We start from the raw sequence: 15,120 nt of genomic DNA, 5'->3' as shown, positions 1-15,120 counted from the left end.
ATTACATATACATATATAGAATTCATATTACATATTACATATTACATATACAGAATTCATATTACATATACAGAATTCATATTACATATTACATATACATATACAGAATTCATATTACATATTACATATACATATACAGAATTCATATTACATATTACATATTACATATACAGAATTCATATTACATATACAGAATTCATATTACATATTACATATACATATACAGAATTCATATTACATATTACATATACAGAATTCATATTACATATTACATATACATATACAGAATTCATATTACATATTACATATACATATACAGAATTCGTATTACATATTACATATTACATATACAGAATTCATATTACATATACATATACATATACAGAATTCATATTACATATTACATATACATATACAGAATTCATATTACATATTACATATACATATACAGAATTCATATTACATATTACATATTACATATACAGAATTCATATTACATATACATATACATATACAGAATTCATATTACATATTACATATACATATACAGAATTCATATTACATATTACATATACAGAATTCATATTACATATTACATATACAGAATTCATATTACATATACAGAATTCATATTACATATTACATATACAGAATTCATATTACATATTACATATACATATACAGAATTCATATTACATATACAGAATTCATATTACATATTACATATTACATATACAGAATTCATATTACATATTACATATACATATACAGAATTCATATTACATATACAGAATTCATATTACATATTACATATACATATACAGAATTCATATTACATATACAGAATTCATATTACATTTACATATGCAGAATTCATATTACATATACAGAATTCATATTACATATTACATATACATATACAGAATTCATATTACATTTACATATACAGAATTCATATTACATATTACATATACATATACAGAATTCATATTACATATACAGAATTCATATTACATATACAGAATTCATATTACATATTACATATACAGAATTCATATTACATATACAGAATTCATATTACATATTACATATTACATATACAGAATTCATATTACATATTACATATACATATACAGAATTCATATTACATATACAGAATTCATATTACATATTACATATACATATACAGAATTCATATTACATATACAGAATTCATATTACATATTACATATACATATACAGAATTCATATTACATATACATACACAGAATTCATATTACATATACAGAATTAATATTCATGTTTTTCACTGTTTATTCTGAAGTTTCCACTCATACATCAATTGAGCTGAGTGCTGCCTGATTTTACATTGCAGACTGCAATTTATTTCCATAATTTGTTTTTATAAAAAAATTTTTTTTTAAAAATGTAATATATAAACATACCACTGATGGCTTAAAAGTCACACACACTCATGTTTGTATTATATTCTTCATTGTTGTTCATGTTAAAATACAACATGTTTGCATTAGAGCCTGAGGAAGAATCCAGAGAATAGCTGCAGTGTAAGTTATTATTGTAGAAAAATTAGTAAAAGTTATATATATATATATATATATATATATATATATATATATATATATATATATATATATATATATAATATCTATATATCCGGTCAGCGTGTATGAGCGGACCGGAAGTAGCCGCAGTAGTAGTTCCGGTAGAGGAGCGGTTTTCAGTTTAACGATGACGGCGGCGGTGTTTTTCGGCTGTACTTTTATCGCTTTCAGTCCCGCTGTGGCTTTATTCCTGCTCACCATCGCCCGAGATCCTCTGAGGGTCATTTTCCTCATCGCGGGGTGAGTAACTTTAATAAAACGCCGCGGTGACTGTTAGCTCACCGGCTAAAAAGGTTAGCTAGCAGTGTTAGCTTGGAACTGATGACGCGGTAGTTATTAAAGTGCGCGTGATACAGATTTCCCTCTTCACTGAGCTCAGACCAGCTGAGAACTTATTATTAAAATGTTCTTCTTCTGTGTGGCCTTTAACTAACCAGCTACTCGTTTAGTGAAATAAGCTTCACTGCCTTTGAAATCTCACAAAAATGTTCTGGCGTCACACTTCATAACATTTCGTACATGCGCGGAACCTGCGCGCGCGCACACACACACATGTATACTTTGACTATAGATTGATTAGATTGATGTATAAATACAGACTTCATAATGCATACACACACTTTAACAGGAACACCTGTACACCTGCTCATTTATTCAGTTCGTTAACTAATCAGCCAATCACGCGGCAGCAGCACTGCGCATAAAACCACGCAGATACAGGTCAAGAGCTTCAGTTAATGTTCACATCAAACATCAGAACGAAGAAAAAGTCTGATCTCTAAAGTCGTGGCGTGGATGATGGTACCAGATGGGGTTGTTTTGAATATTTCAGAAACGGCTGATCTCCTGTGATTTTCACACACAGCAGTCTCTAGAGTTTACACACTGCTCACCTGGCACCAACATCCACGCCTCTTCACATCAGACTTTAGAGATCAGACTTCTTCTCTGTTCTGATGTTTGATTATTATTATTGAACATTAACTGAAGCTCTTGACCTGTACCTGTGTGGTTTTTATGTGTTGTACTGCTGCCACAGGATTTCTGATTACTTGATTAGTTAACTGAATAAATGTACTGTTGTTCCTAATAAAGTGGACGGTAGGTGTACATGCATACATTAGGGCTGGGCGATATTGCCACAAAAAAAAAAAATCTTGATTATTTGTTTTTTCTTCAACTTTATGAACGATTGTAGATTATGATTTTTGTTCTTTCATAATGCAATTGAAAAATGATGCAATTTAATTATAAAGTTTAATTATTTTTTTAAAAATAGAATGTAGTTATAGAATAGAATACGAAAATGTAGATGTGCAAAACTAGTAACAGCGCCGACTGTAGCGAATAGTTTGAACAATACTTTAAAGTAAACATTGTTAAAAAAAAAACAATAAACATTATTTGCATTATTTGCTATAGGAGGCGCTGTTACTGTTTTTGCACAACTCAGTGAACCCTTCTTTCCCGACAGAGTAAGCGGATATCACGTCTGTCGTGACATGAAATGCCACCGCAGCCGCGAAGTCGACTCGGGGTATTCTTCTCAAATCCGCGTTCCTTCCCCGTTTACGGAGCGTCTTCAAATCAGCGCGGCTGCTCGCGGCATCAGAAATAAACAAAGTAAAACTTCTTACCTTTTAAATGAGTTATACTGTATATACACAAGTTTTAGCTTTAGACCCATCAACACAGAGACATATTCGTTTGTTCAGTGTAAACACTGGCTCTAGGAAAATGGACATGACGTTTCAACCATTTGTCATGGACTCACGTTGGATCCTTGGGACGATTTTAACGATTTCATTCCCATCGTTAAAAATTTTCCACCATCTTGGATTTTTTGGTAAAACGTACTTTTGCGAACTAGTCCTCGGTCTTTCGTTCGATCGGGACCAAAGCAGTGCCGAACGATTCTGTGGAGTTTCACTGACTTTCAACTCTACGTAGCTATAGTATGTGAAAACAGGAAGTGGGCGTGGCCACTTTTGCGTAAATGGCTGTAACTCTTGAATGAAAGGAGATAGTCATTAAACTTGGCATGTTTATGTATGAGGGCAAAACATTTTGCGAGGTTTTGCCACATGGTGGTGCTATAATACCAAAAAACATGAAATTGGCTGTAACTATGGAACCTTTGATCCGATTGACTTAAAAATGCTGCATGTAGTGTCTGTGTCTCTGGTGCGATCGGTGTCTATGAGGACATTTAGGTATGCTGAGAAACATGGCTGCCATCGACCAATCAGATTTCAGCAGCTATTAGACGAGGTTACCAATGGCCAATCGGAACGAAACTTGGTGGACCTATTTGACGCTTGGTCTAAGAGGTTTGTGCACTTAGTTCGTCCACTAGGTGGTGCTATCGCGATTTTTGTAGGTGTTAACGGTTGTATATAACGCAGTGTTTTGAAAAAAACACAAGTAAGGTACATCAAATGATAGATCTTCACATACTAAACAACTTTGCCTCAAGAGCCATGTGGGTCCGTCAAACCGTTCGGTAAATATTTCAGATAATTTTAAAAACCTACTTTTGCCAATTAGTCATAGTTTTCTTTCGATCAATATCAACGAAACAAGTGCTACACGATTCTCTGGAGGCTGTTTCTAAATAATTATCAAAAAATAGTTGAGCTTTCGATTTTACGTCTCGACGGCATTCCAAAAGTAAAGGTTGTGGACCTGGCCACATTAGTTACACAGTAATAACTCTTGAAGAGAACGAACTATTGTTCACCAAACTTGGGACACTTATGTAAAGGCTCAGTGTAAGGTCAACGGTCAAAAATGACTAAGTCTGGCCACTTGGTGGCGCTATTATGGTAAAAAAATAACTTTAAATGGTGTGTAAATGATTGTATATTATCCAGTGTTTCAGACATGCACGTGTTCTTTGTATCATCTGTTAGATCTCCTCATTCTGAACATCTTTGCCTCTTGGACCACTGCTGTCATCAAATCCTTCCTGAAATATTTGAGACTATTTTAAAAACAGGGTTTGGCGAACTAGTCCTAGGTTTTTCGCTCAACTGAAACAAACCTATTTCAGGACAGTTCTTTGGACTATTTAGATCAATAATTAAGCGACGCGCACACACACACACACACACACGGCTGTCCATATGATGTAAATGAAAACATGATTCATCAGACCAGGACTCCTTCTTCCATTGCTCCATGGTCCAGTTCTGATGGTCACGTGCCCATTGTAGGTGTTTCGGTGGTGTACAGGGGGTCATCATGGACACTCTGACCGCTCTGCAGCTACGCAGCTCCATACGCAGCAAGCTGTGATGCTCTGTGTGTTCTGACTCCTTTCTATCAGCACCAGCATGAACTTTTTCAGCAGTGTGTGCTGCAGTAGCTCTTCTGTGGGATCGGATCAGACGGGTTAGCCTTCACCCATGACCCTGTCACCGGTTCAGCGGTTCTCCTTCCTTGGACCACTTTTGGTAGGTATTAACTACTGCACCGGGAACACCACACAAGACCTGCTGTTCTGGAGAAGCTCTGACCCAGTCATCTAGACATCACAATCTGGCCCTTATCAAAGTCACTCAGATCCTTACACTTGCCCATTTTTCCTGCTTCCAACACGTCAACCTCGAGAACTGACCGTTCACTTGCTGCCTAATAAATATATGCCACCCCTTTACAGGTGAAACTGTAACCAGATAGTCATCAAGTTATTCATTTCACCTGTCAGTGGTTTTAATGTTATGGGTGATCGGTGTGTGTGTGTGTGGAGAGAGAGAGGAATTTCAGGAACGTGATGGAGAAATGAGGAACTGTACTGACACTGTTGTTCTTGTGTTGTGTTTGTCAGGGCGTTTTTCTGGCTCGTGTCGTTGCTGCTGTCGTCGTTGGTGTGGTTCATCTCCGTACAGATCAGTAATAAAGACAGCGGCTCGCAGCAGAAAGGCCTGCTCGTGTTCGGAGTGCTGCTGTCCGTCCTGCTGCAGGAGCTCTTCAGATTCGCCTACTACAAACTCCTCAAGTGAGAATGAGCTTCAACTCTTACACACGCTTCACGCATCAGTAAAGACGGGCACGTTAGCGTGCTGTTTTTAACATCTTTTAAATCATCTGATGCGATTTACAGGAAAGCGAATGAAGGACTGCTGGCCATCAGCCAAGAGGAGACGATGCCCATCTCTGTTCGCCAGCTGGCTTATGGTATTACACCTCACTAACGTTGTACAGCGAAACTTTACACCCCAGCAGGCCGACACATCTTTAAACGACGGCTTAAACAACGTCCAGGAGCTACGAGCCAATTTTAAAGCGAACCGAATGATGACCACTTGACATGAAAAAGAGCAAATAAATTTTTCCAGCTCAGAATGATGATAGAAATAATGTAATAAAATGCACAAGGTTGAAATAAAACATTTTTAAATGACCGATTCTGAGACATAAATCCATAAACGTAAAAGTATTATTACTCAGATGAGACCTCGCGTGTCTGCACGCCGCTTCCAGATCACATCCAAAGTCTGGAAACTTGCTTTGGTTATCTGAATTTCGAATCCGGACGCTTCATCAGACGACTCGTTTCAAGCGATTCGTTCGAATCAAATGATTCGTTGACTAATCGGATATTAGGCTCATATCTTTTTCCACGACTAAAGCCTGCAACTTCTGTTCACTCACCAAATCATTGAATCAAATCATTTGAAAATATAAATACACAAAATGAGCATATGCAGATTGAAAAATTATATTATTTCAGAATAAAATTAAATGTAAATGATAGGAAAACTGCTTTAAACACATTTATGTAAAGCTATAAGGAATCTGTAGTTCATAGCTCAGGTAAAGCAATTCAGATATTAAATATATATATATTTATATTTTTTATAACTCTGAGTTATACATCTGCAGATTATTTTTGATAAAAATAGGTGCGTCAAAGTGAGCCACATGTAATGAGGAATCATACAGCTGAAACAGAGGGACTCAATTGAACTGACTCACGAGTCAAATTGAATCAAATGATTTGGTTCAATGATTTGGTGAGTGAACAGAAGTTGCAGGCTTTAGTCGTGGAAATTGATATGAGCCTAATATCCGATTGGTCAAAGAATCATTTGATTCGAACGAATCGCTTGAAACGAGTCGTCTGATGAAGCGTCCGGATTCGAAATTCAGATAACCAAAGAAAGTTTCCAGTCTTTGGATGTGATCCGGAAGCGGCGTGGAGACACACGAGGTCTCATCCGAGTAATAATACTTTTAATTTATGGATTAATGTCTCAGAATCGGTCATTTAAAAATAACAGCTACAGATTAAAGCTGGTGTTTGTTTATTTTTATCACTCGTATTGTTTGTGTTGCAGGTCTAACTGATTACCGGTTCAACAGCAGACAACATGACAGTTTGATTAATAGTTTAATTAGATTTTGAAGTGTGTGTGTGTTCGTTCAGTGTCTGGTCTGGGATTCGGATTGATGAGCGGCGCGTTCTCAGTGGTTAACATCCTGTCCAACTCTGTGGGTCCGGGTACCGTGGGCATCCACGGAGATTCACAACATTACTTCATTTCCTCAGGTGAATAACCTCTCTCTGTGTGTTTGTGTTTCATTTCATCGTTTGGTTTGAAATTCTGTCATTTTCTTATTTTTTTTCTTCTCTGCAGCCTTCATGACTCTCGCTATAATCCTGCTGCACATGTTCTGGGGCGTCGTCTTCTTCGATTCCTGTGAGCGTCGGAGGTGGTGGTCACTCGGAGCTGTGGTGTGCAGTCACCTGTTCGTGTCATGCTTGGTAAGAATCACACACACGAGAAAGACACATGCACACACACGGAGAGAGACTGAAATTACTGGTGCTTTGTTGTTACTAGGCTACACAATGTTTACAATTACTTAGAAATAAAATAAAAGAGTTCAACATGTTTATCAGGGCATGCCGAGGGATTTATTTTATGTTCTGAATACAACAGTCTGATTGTATTCAACATCTGGATTAAGGGAGCAGCAAGAGGAAGAAGTTCCTCACAGTTTATTTATTACTTATTATTATTTCCATCATTCATTCATTAATCAGTGGTTAGAAAAAAATCATGATAACTTATAGTTGCATGTATTATTATTATTATTATTATTGGCCTATCAGTAGTTATAGATTATTCATCCTTAAAGACCATAAGAGAGACGTTTCCTGATGTATCTGCTGCGTCTTTAATTCAGAGTCACATCTGTGTAAAAGCTCAGGATCTCCTTCACGTGGTTTTTCCGTTCCAGACGTTCGTGAACCCGCAGTACGAAGGCAGTCTGATCCCCACCTACATGGTCCTGTGCGTGATGGCTGGCTGGGCGTTCTCCTGCGCCGGCGGTTCTCTGAGGAACCTCAGGCTTTGTCTCACCTGCAGGGACAAAGACTTCCTCCTGGTCAACCACAGGCCGAGATAACGGATCCTCACGCTGTACAGACTGGAGCACGACCAGTTCACCCATCTTCAATTCCTAGACTCTTGTTAGATCGACCGGACGGGACTGGGTTTTCCTTTTCTTTTTTTTTTTGTATGTTGTATCTGTTTGCTTTTCTGTCCCTGAACCTCAACTCTTTGTGTGTGTGTGTGTGTGTGTGTGAGAGAGACAGAAAGACAGAGAATTGTAAAACTCTGTATTTTTTTTTTTAAAACAAACTTTACAGGCAGTTCCTGCTGGTTTGGTTTGCGTGTTTATTCTGTTCTTCGTGCATTTCTTAACAACTCTAAAATGTCTTAAACCAGATTTACTGACACGTCGGTTCTCCGGACGGATCCGGATTACATCAGACGGCCCGAGTTGTCTTGAGATCCACACGAGAGTCGAAAGCCTGATCGGCGATACATCAGCGATCGGCTAACGCCAAAACTACGGAAGCATGGAGAGGACATCTTATGTACGTGTAGTTCAATCAAACAAACATTAAAATGATGTAAAATAATCCGTACGCGATGATGCCGAGGACATCCGGAATACATCTGGCCTTGATACGCGCTAACTCTACAACAAAGAAATGAACCAAACTAAGGAAGGCTTTAATTAAACCAGGGACTAATAATCAATCACATGACCCCAATTGAACTATGTATTTATTTATAACTCTGTGTGCGAGAGGCTCGTTTACGCTGAACACACCGCTCCTGCTCATGGTCGAGTTTTTAAAAAAAAACATTTTGACGACACATTCAGGATCCACGTGCGAAGAACAGAGGCTCGTGTTCCTCTAAAACCGTCACTTTATACTTTGTTGAGACTAATTACGTCCCGAAACAGTCTTTTCTGTATTAATACTAATGTACTGTTTTCATTTGAAGTTGTATTTTTGCTGAACGTTCCTATCAGAAGTGTGACTGATGAATGAATTATTTTCTAAGCCTAAGATCCTACTGTAACCTCAGCTGCGTGGCAGAAAAATGTATAAAACAGCACTGAACACTGATCTCGGCGCTCTTTTTCCCTTTTTCTTCAGGTTAGAAAACAAAATTTTCACAGCAATCCTCAAATAGTATTTGAACGTCTAAATTTGATGCTCTGTTTAATGTTAAGGGGGGGGTGGAAAAAAAAAAAGCAGATCCAAGTTTGAAGCTTTTAATTGTCTCATTGTTATGAAACAGGGTGGAGGTAATTCCAAAATTAAAATAAAATAAATATGAACTTAAAACAATTTCTAATGAAGCATTATACACAATGTACATCCTTTTATCAATTTCAGATTTTTTTTTTTCTTTCTTTAAATCAAAGGAAAATGTTAATGCAGAAAAATCCTAAAAAGAAAAGGGGGTGGGGGGAGGGGCGGAGTCAGGAAGAATTGTGTTAGAGAGAAAACAGAACGTTTCCTAATTGATACTCTGGCCTCGGTTGTCTCCACCTGACTGCTTTAACTCTGACGGCTAATAAAAGAAGTGAAAATAAAAACTGGATTTTTGTGTCTGACGTTTAAAAAGAGCCGAGTCGGACTGCGAGTCGGACTGCGGCGTGTCTTTGTGCGAGGAGGTTCGGGTCAGTAGTCGGTGTCCGAGCCCTCCGTGTTGTCCACGTTCCGAGACAGCATGTAGTTGTCCATGTCGATCGAACGACAGTTATTGATAGCATAGCGTAGCCGCTCCGCCATCACTGGTTGGCTGGAGTAGGGCGGGAGGCGGAGCTGGAAGAAACAGGTCTGAGACGTGGGAAGACTGTCGTACGGCTAGAGAGAGAGAGAGACGGAATAAACAAACAGACTGAGAATATGTTTGTGTGTGAGAGAGCGTGACTGTGTGTGTGTGTTTGTGTGTCTTACCCGGTCCACCTTCATGATCTGGAAGCGCTGCGAGATGTCGGCCGTGTTGGCGGGGAGGCGCGAACGTCCGGAGACAAAGCGCATGAACAGCATGCGTTCCTCGTTAGAGAACTCGTCGAGCGTCTGCCAGAACCACTGCACCAGCTGCTGCTGCTCCTCCACCTCCCGGTAACGCACCACCTTCTTCAGCACCTCCACGCTGATCTCCGCCAAACCGCACACCATCTGCTCCAACTGCCGAGCCGTCAGCAACGAGAGCAGAGGAACCGGCACGATCCACGACATGCCCTCCCGCACGGCCGCCACCTGACACACACACACACACACACCCTTGGTTACAGGTTGCGCTTTATACAAAATAATGAGCCTGACACAAAATTCTGGGACAGAAGATCAATCCAAAGAGAACATCCCCATGTGTATAAAGTGGAACCGACATGACAGGAAGATGCTCAGTATCTGCTTTTTAAAAATTCACCAAATACATAATTCAGGGTGCCATTACGTTTTTTTTGAACCAGTGCCTGTCAAACTGCTAAATCAATCCCTCCATGATAAACATTCATCCAGGAGCTTCTATAAAACACGTACACCTACCAGGAGACGAACTAAATTAAAAGCAACTGAAACAATTGATTAGGAAAAGGGGCGGAGTTAAAAAAATAAAAGTACTTCAGGCACTACATGAAACAGAGACACACACACACACACACACACACACACACACCTGGCGGTCGAGCTCGTGTAGCCGGTACTCTATGGCACGTTCTACGTACTCCTTCCTGTTGGAGAAGGTCAGCGGGATGCTGTTTCCTCCCGGAATGATGGGCACCATTTTCCCATCAGCACTCTGACCCACAAACGAATCCAGAGGAATCATCTACGGAAAAAGCAAACATTTATGCTTATTTTTATTCTTCATTTTAAATCCAACATTACTCCCTAAGCGCTCTTATCTGGAATAAACAGAACGAGTCGAATAAAACGAGTGCTTTAAGGGCGTCGTTTATAATCCCGGTGCGTTCAGATGCGGGACGCTAGCTAGCTCGTGTTCGCTAGTTTGCGACAGAGCGGTACACAGCCTGTGTTCACCGCAAAACGGCGAACATCTCATTACCACCTACATTATGAAACACTCACGCTTGACGAGGCTCGACAAAACCACGCGGAAATCGTTTTGTTGAACGGACTTTCTTCACTTTCTAACCTTGCCTTGGTGTCTGCCTGCACTTTACATTAATAACAGGAAATGAAGAAGAGTTAGCCTTTATTTTTCCCCCATACATGTTCAATTTTAAATAAATTCTACGGAATCTAGGATAGTATGTAAATGCGGCACGTCTGCCACTAGGGGGCGGTGTACCTGTCAGAGGTCACGTGAAATAAAACACAGAGTTCACACTCGGAATGTTTTAGCTACGTATTTGCAAGCGGTCAAATATTCACGAGTAATCACATCTGTGCGCGTGTGTGTGTGAACCTCGTGGAAGTTCTGCTCGGTGATGCTGCTGTCGTCCAGGTGCAGGATGCTGTTGAGCGTCTGGACGTACAGCAGGTCCACCTCCTCCAGGTCCTCCAGCGTCAGCGGGATGCAGCACAGCTGCTTCCACACCATCGGAGCCAGATGCAGGTCCAGAGGTTTCTTGGTGCGGATGGCCACGCCCATCAGGATGCCCAGGAACTTAAACTGCAGTAAATGCTCGTCCAGACACGCGGAGGGGTTCAGCAGGAACCTGAAGTTACACGCACACACACACACACACAAACACAAACAAACGAGCTTTCAACAGGCATTAATAAATAAACTGTGACGTTGTTCTGCGTTACATGTACCTGTGAGAACGTTGCCATGGCGATATCGATTTTAACATTCTTTTTATTTATTTATTTACATTTATTGATATTTATATATGTGTATATATTTATTAGATCTATCTGAACAACAAACTGGGAGGACTAATCACTTCATATCAACTTATCACTCACCCGAGTATATTATTATTATTATTATTATTATTATTATTATTTACCTTGCTTACATTCCTTTATAAATTACTTATGTACTTAAACTACTTAATTTACTGACTGATCTTACTTTATTTCAATTACTTAACTAGTTTACATATCTTACTTGTCTTATTTAATTGACTGATTTTATTTAACTTACACTTTTGCATAACGCTGAGCCTCATTCATCATCTTTTAGCAAAACTGTGTGTAAATTTTGATGTAAAACAGCCCGAACTCAAAACTTCGAAAAGTGAAAATCTCTTCCATGACACAGCTCATTTGCATTTAGCGACGCCCACAGAACTCCATAAAAGGTAAAGTGCAGAGAGAGCTGGGAGCACGAAATGAGCGATCGGGGTAAAGGCTGAAAATCAGAAGTGGAAGTTATTTTCACTCACTTCTCTGACAATAAATATATTTAATAATATATAATATTAATAATAATAAGCAAGCACTAAATTTTGCATCAGATGAGGCGTTTGTTTACGGCGCCGTACAGACGGACGGACAGACGGACAGAGAGACAGACGGACACAGACCGGCCCGTCCTCTGTTTGTACTTTTCTCATAACCGAATGATTCGCTTTACTTGACGTTGTGTTCGCTCGCTTTCTTACGAATGTACGGATAAGATACGAACGCTTTTTTAATTTTCATTAATGGTAGTTTGCTAGTTAGCTAATGTTAGCATGGGTTATGGTTACGACATGAACGTAAACAGTACTTCTCCTGACCGGTCTCTGTTGTAGCCCACTTCTGCTGTGGCATTAGGAGAAGGGATGAGCAGGTCCACTACTCCAGTCTCAAGCTCCTACACACACACACACACACACACACACACACACACACACACACACACACACACACACTTTGTGTTATGGTGATGTCTAGCTACGCATTTCGTTTATTCCAGAAAGATGAAAGTGACCACACCTGACACATTTCAGTAATCGTGTCGTCAAAAACTCCTCCTGCATCGTCCGCTCCCTCTCCAACCAGCTTCACCTTCCACGCCCGGGACGGCAGCCTGAGATCAGACGCGTTCAGCTTCACTACCTGCCGAGCGATCTGCACGAAGATGGGCTTACACTTCCTCCCACTTCATAGGGGAGAGAGAGAGGGGAGAGAGAGAGGGGAGAGAGAGACAGAGAGCGAGGAAGAGAGGGAGAGAGGGAGGGAGAGGGGTGAGAGAGAGGAAGAGGGGGACAGAGAGAGAGAGAGAGAGAGAATGAGGGATGAGGAGAAGAATTTTAATGGATTTTTTTTTAGAATTTACATTTTAGAGTTATAGATCCATTACTAAATACCCCCTGGCCGCTAAATGTCCCAAACCCCAACATAAATACCCCCTGGCCACTAAATGTCCTATGGCCATAAATAAATATACTGCACAGTGCTAAATTCCCCAAACCGAACAACAGAAACCCCCTTTGCTAAATGTTGCCAAACCCATGAATACCCCCTCTGACGGCTAAATTCCATAAAAATTCCCCCAACACAACAGTATAAGGTCAGGATAAGTTACTGACCGAGTGGAGATTCTCTTGACGGTGATCTGAGGGCCATAGTTCTTGCCCTGCACCATGGTCTTACCGATGGAGCGCACCATCGGCAGCATATACACCCGTGGAGCCAGCAGAGGGCGCAGCTGCCCCTGTACGATACCCCACGTCCCGGGGTTATAACGCGACGTACAACTCTGAAACACACAACATGCACCATACACACCTCACTGTGCAATATATTCATTATTACTGCACTTATTATTGCATTGTGTGCAAAGACATTCCAAGAATGTTTCTGTACACAGTGCTGTGCATAAGTATTCACCCCCCTGGATCTTAAACTGAAATCTTTATAGTTTTATTTATTAAAAAAAAAAAAAAAAAAAATATTTTAAAAAAGTATTTGCACCTTTTGTTTGTTTCTATGACTAATCTCTCCACCCGCTCACTGATTAAAATCTTTTACACCGCACAAAATGTCTTCTTTGCAAATAAATATCTCGAATATAGTTAAATGTATCAAGTCTTTCCAGTCAGATTACAATAAACTAAATACAAGCTTGTTAAACCTATTTCTAGACATTTTTTTTTTTACTTATTACAAATTTAAATAATCTGGTTCTGCTGGCAAATAAATATTTTATCTAAATCTAAGCACCAGTTTCTAGAAAGAAACAAAATGAACTGCCCATAGAATAAAAAGTTTTTAAGCTTGTCTAAAGCAGGCTGAATGAGTTTATATACTTTAATTTGTAAAGGATTTGGCAAACTATTGATTTCCCCCCAAGCTTTGTGCAGATTCATGACACACAATTCCAATTAAGTCCATTTTAGTTCCAGATAGTAAGAGAGGAACGCTCAGTGAGGGGTAAATACTTATGCACATCACTGCGCAGGTGAGTGTGTGTGTACCTGGTTGTTAGGGCTGAGGTTTAAAAGTCTCCAGGAGGAGTACATGAGGTCAGAGAAGTGGTAGAGCAGACGTAGCCGAGCTCTCAGCGCCTCCATGCTGACGTCCCTCAGAGCGCCGTACTGCGGCGGCACACACACGGGCAGCCCCAGCTGCAGCGGCATGGACGAGCCTGCGCAAATCGCAACACGACGTTAGTTTAGACGCAACTATAGCACGTGCGTGTGCGTGTGTGTGCGTGTGTGCATGTGCGTGTGTGTGTGTACCTGGTGCTCTGGGTGGCACTGACAGAGCAGTCCATGCGGCACTGTGGCAGCGTCCTGCCGAAATCTGCTGGATGTTTTTACCCTGCAAAGCTGCGATGAGCGTCGGCTCTCGTACGTGGTTGGTGTGGCCCAAACCGAGCTACAACACACACACACACACACACACACACACACACACACACACACACACACACACACCATCATAATTTAGGCAAACCATTTGACAAGAAACAGAGCAATTGCAGGCCTTAGCCTATTTTTACGCTCACACTGTAACCATGACAACACTGATCAATCTTAGCTAGCATCATCAGTTATGTCCTTTTATTTTAAGTTACGTATTTGTATAATCGACAACGAAATATCTTTAATTCATTCTAAACCTCGTATTCACTCACAAACTCATCTCTCCATCTTTCTCGCTTGCTTCCGAACTTCACGCCCGATCGGTCACGATTTGAGTAACCTTCATTTTTCGGCTACATCTCATGTAAAACGTGTGCTCACCTGCCCTTCAGAGTTGCTCCCCCAG

At 40.1% G+C, this 15,120-nt stretch overlaps 2 protein-coding genes across 9 annotated transcripts in view; one reads left to right on the top strand and one right to left on the bottom strand.

Annotated features, from left to right (window-relative positions):
- Positions 1 to 1,720: 1,720 nt before the first annotated feature.
- Positions 1,721 to 9,103, top strand: aph1b (APH1B gamma secretase subunit). The gene is made up of 6 exons (XM_053634238.1): positions 1,721 to 1,862; positions 5,452 to 5,622; positions 5,728 to 5,801; positions 7,054 to 7,176; positions 7,265 to 7,392; positions 7,872 to 9,103. Exons 1-6 carry the CDS (start codon positions 1,750 to 1,752, stop codon positions 8,037 to 8,039), a joined length of 777 nt encoding a protein of 258 aa, XP_053490213.1. The 5' UTR covers positions 1,721 to 1,749; the 3' UTR covers positions 8,040 to 9,103.
- Positions 9,104 to 9,192: 89 nt separating this feature from the next.
- Positions 9,193 to 15,120, bottom strand: part of herc1 (HECT and RLD domain containing E3 ubiquitin protein ligase family member 1) — a 45,224-nt gene continuing 39,296 nt past the window's right edge. For all 8 annotated transcript variants that reach the window (XM_053634230.1, XM_053634232.1, XM_053634236.1 and 5 more), the window contains exons 69-78: positions 15,096 to 15,120; positions 14,589 to 14,727; positions 14,325 to 14,494; positions 13,437 to 13,606; positions 12,841 to 13,006; positions 12,642 to 12,718; positions 11,378 to 11,630; positions 10,625 to 10,777; positions 9,898 to 10,203; positions 9,193 to 9,804 (exon numbers count right to left, since the gene is read on the bottom strand). The exon at positions 15,096 to 15,120 is cut by the window's right edge and continues 145 nt beyond it. In XM_053634230.1, coding sequence (XP_053490205.1) covers positions 9,619 to 9,804; positions 9,898 to 10,203; positions 10,625 to 10,777; positions 11,378 to 11,630; positions 12,642 to 12,718; positions 12,841 to 13,006; positions 13,437 to 13,606; positions 14,325 to 14,494; positions 14,589 to 14,727; positions 15,096 to 15,120 — 1,645 coding nt within the window. In that variant the 3' untranslated portion in view covers positions 9,193 to 9,618. The remainder of the gene's footprint in view (positions 9,805 to 9,897; positions 10,204 to 10,624; positions 10,778 to 11,377; positions 11,631 to 12,641; positions 12,719 to 12,840; positions 13,007 to 13,436; positions 13,607 to 14,324; positions 14,495 to 14,588; positions 14,728 to 15,095) is intronic.

The sequence above is a fragment of the Ictalurus furcatus genome, chromosome 10 (assembly GCF_023375685.1).
Source record: "Ictalurus furcatus strain D&B chromosome 10, Billie_1.0, whole genome shotgun sequence".
NCBI lineage: Eukaryota > Metazoa > Chordata > Actinopteri > Siluriformes > Ictaluridae > Ictalurus > Ictalurus furcatus.
This window is presented reverse-complemented; position numbering and strand designations above follow the sequence as displayed.

Excerpts from the sequence above, each read along its gene's own strand:
- aph1b (XM_053634238.1), top strand. The coding sequence starts at position 1,750 with ATGACGGCGGCGGTGTTTTTCGGCTGTACTTTTATCGCTTTCAGTCCC. Across the intron at positions 1,863-5,451 it reads GTCATTTTCCTCATCGCGGG|GGCGTTTTTCTGGCTCGTGT; the intron begins GTGAGTAACTTT and ends TGTGTTTGTCAG. Across the intron at positions 7,177-7,264 it reads ACATTACTTCATTTCCTCAG|CCTTCATGACTCTCGCTATA; the intron begins GTGAATAACCTC and ends TCTTCTCTGCAG.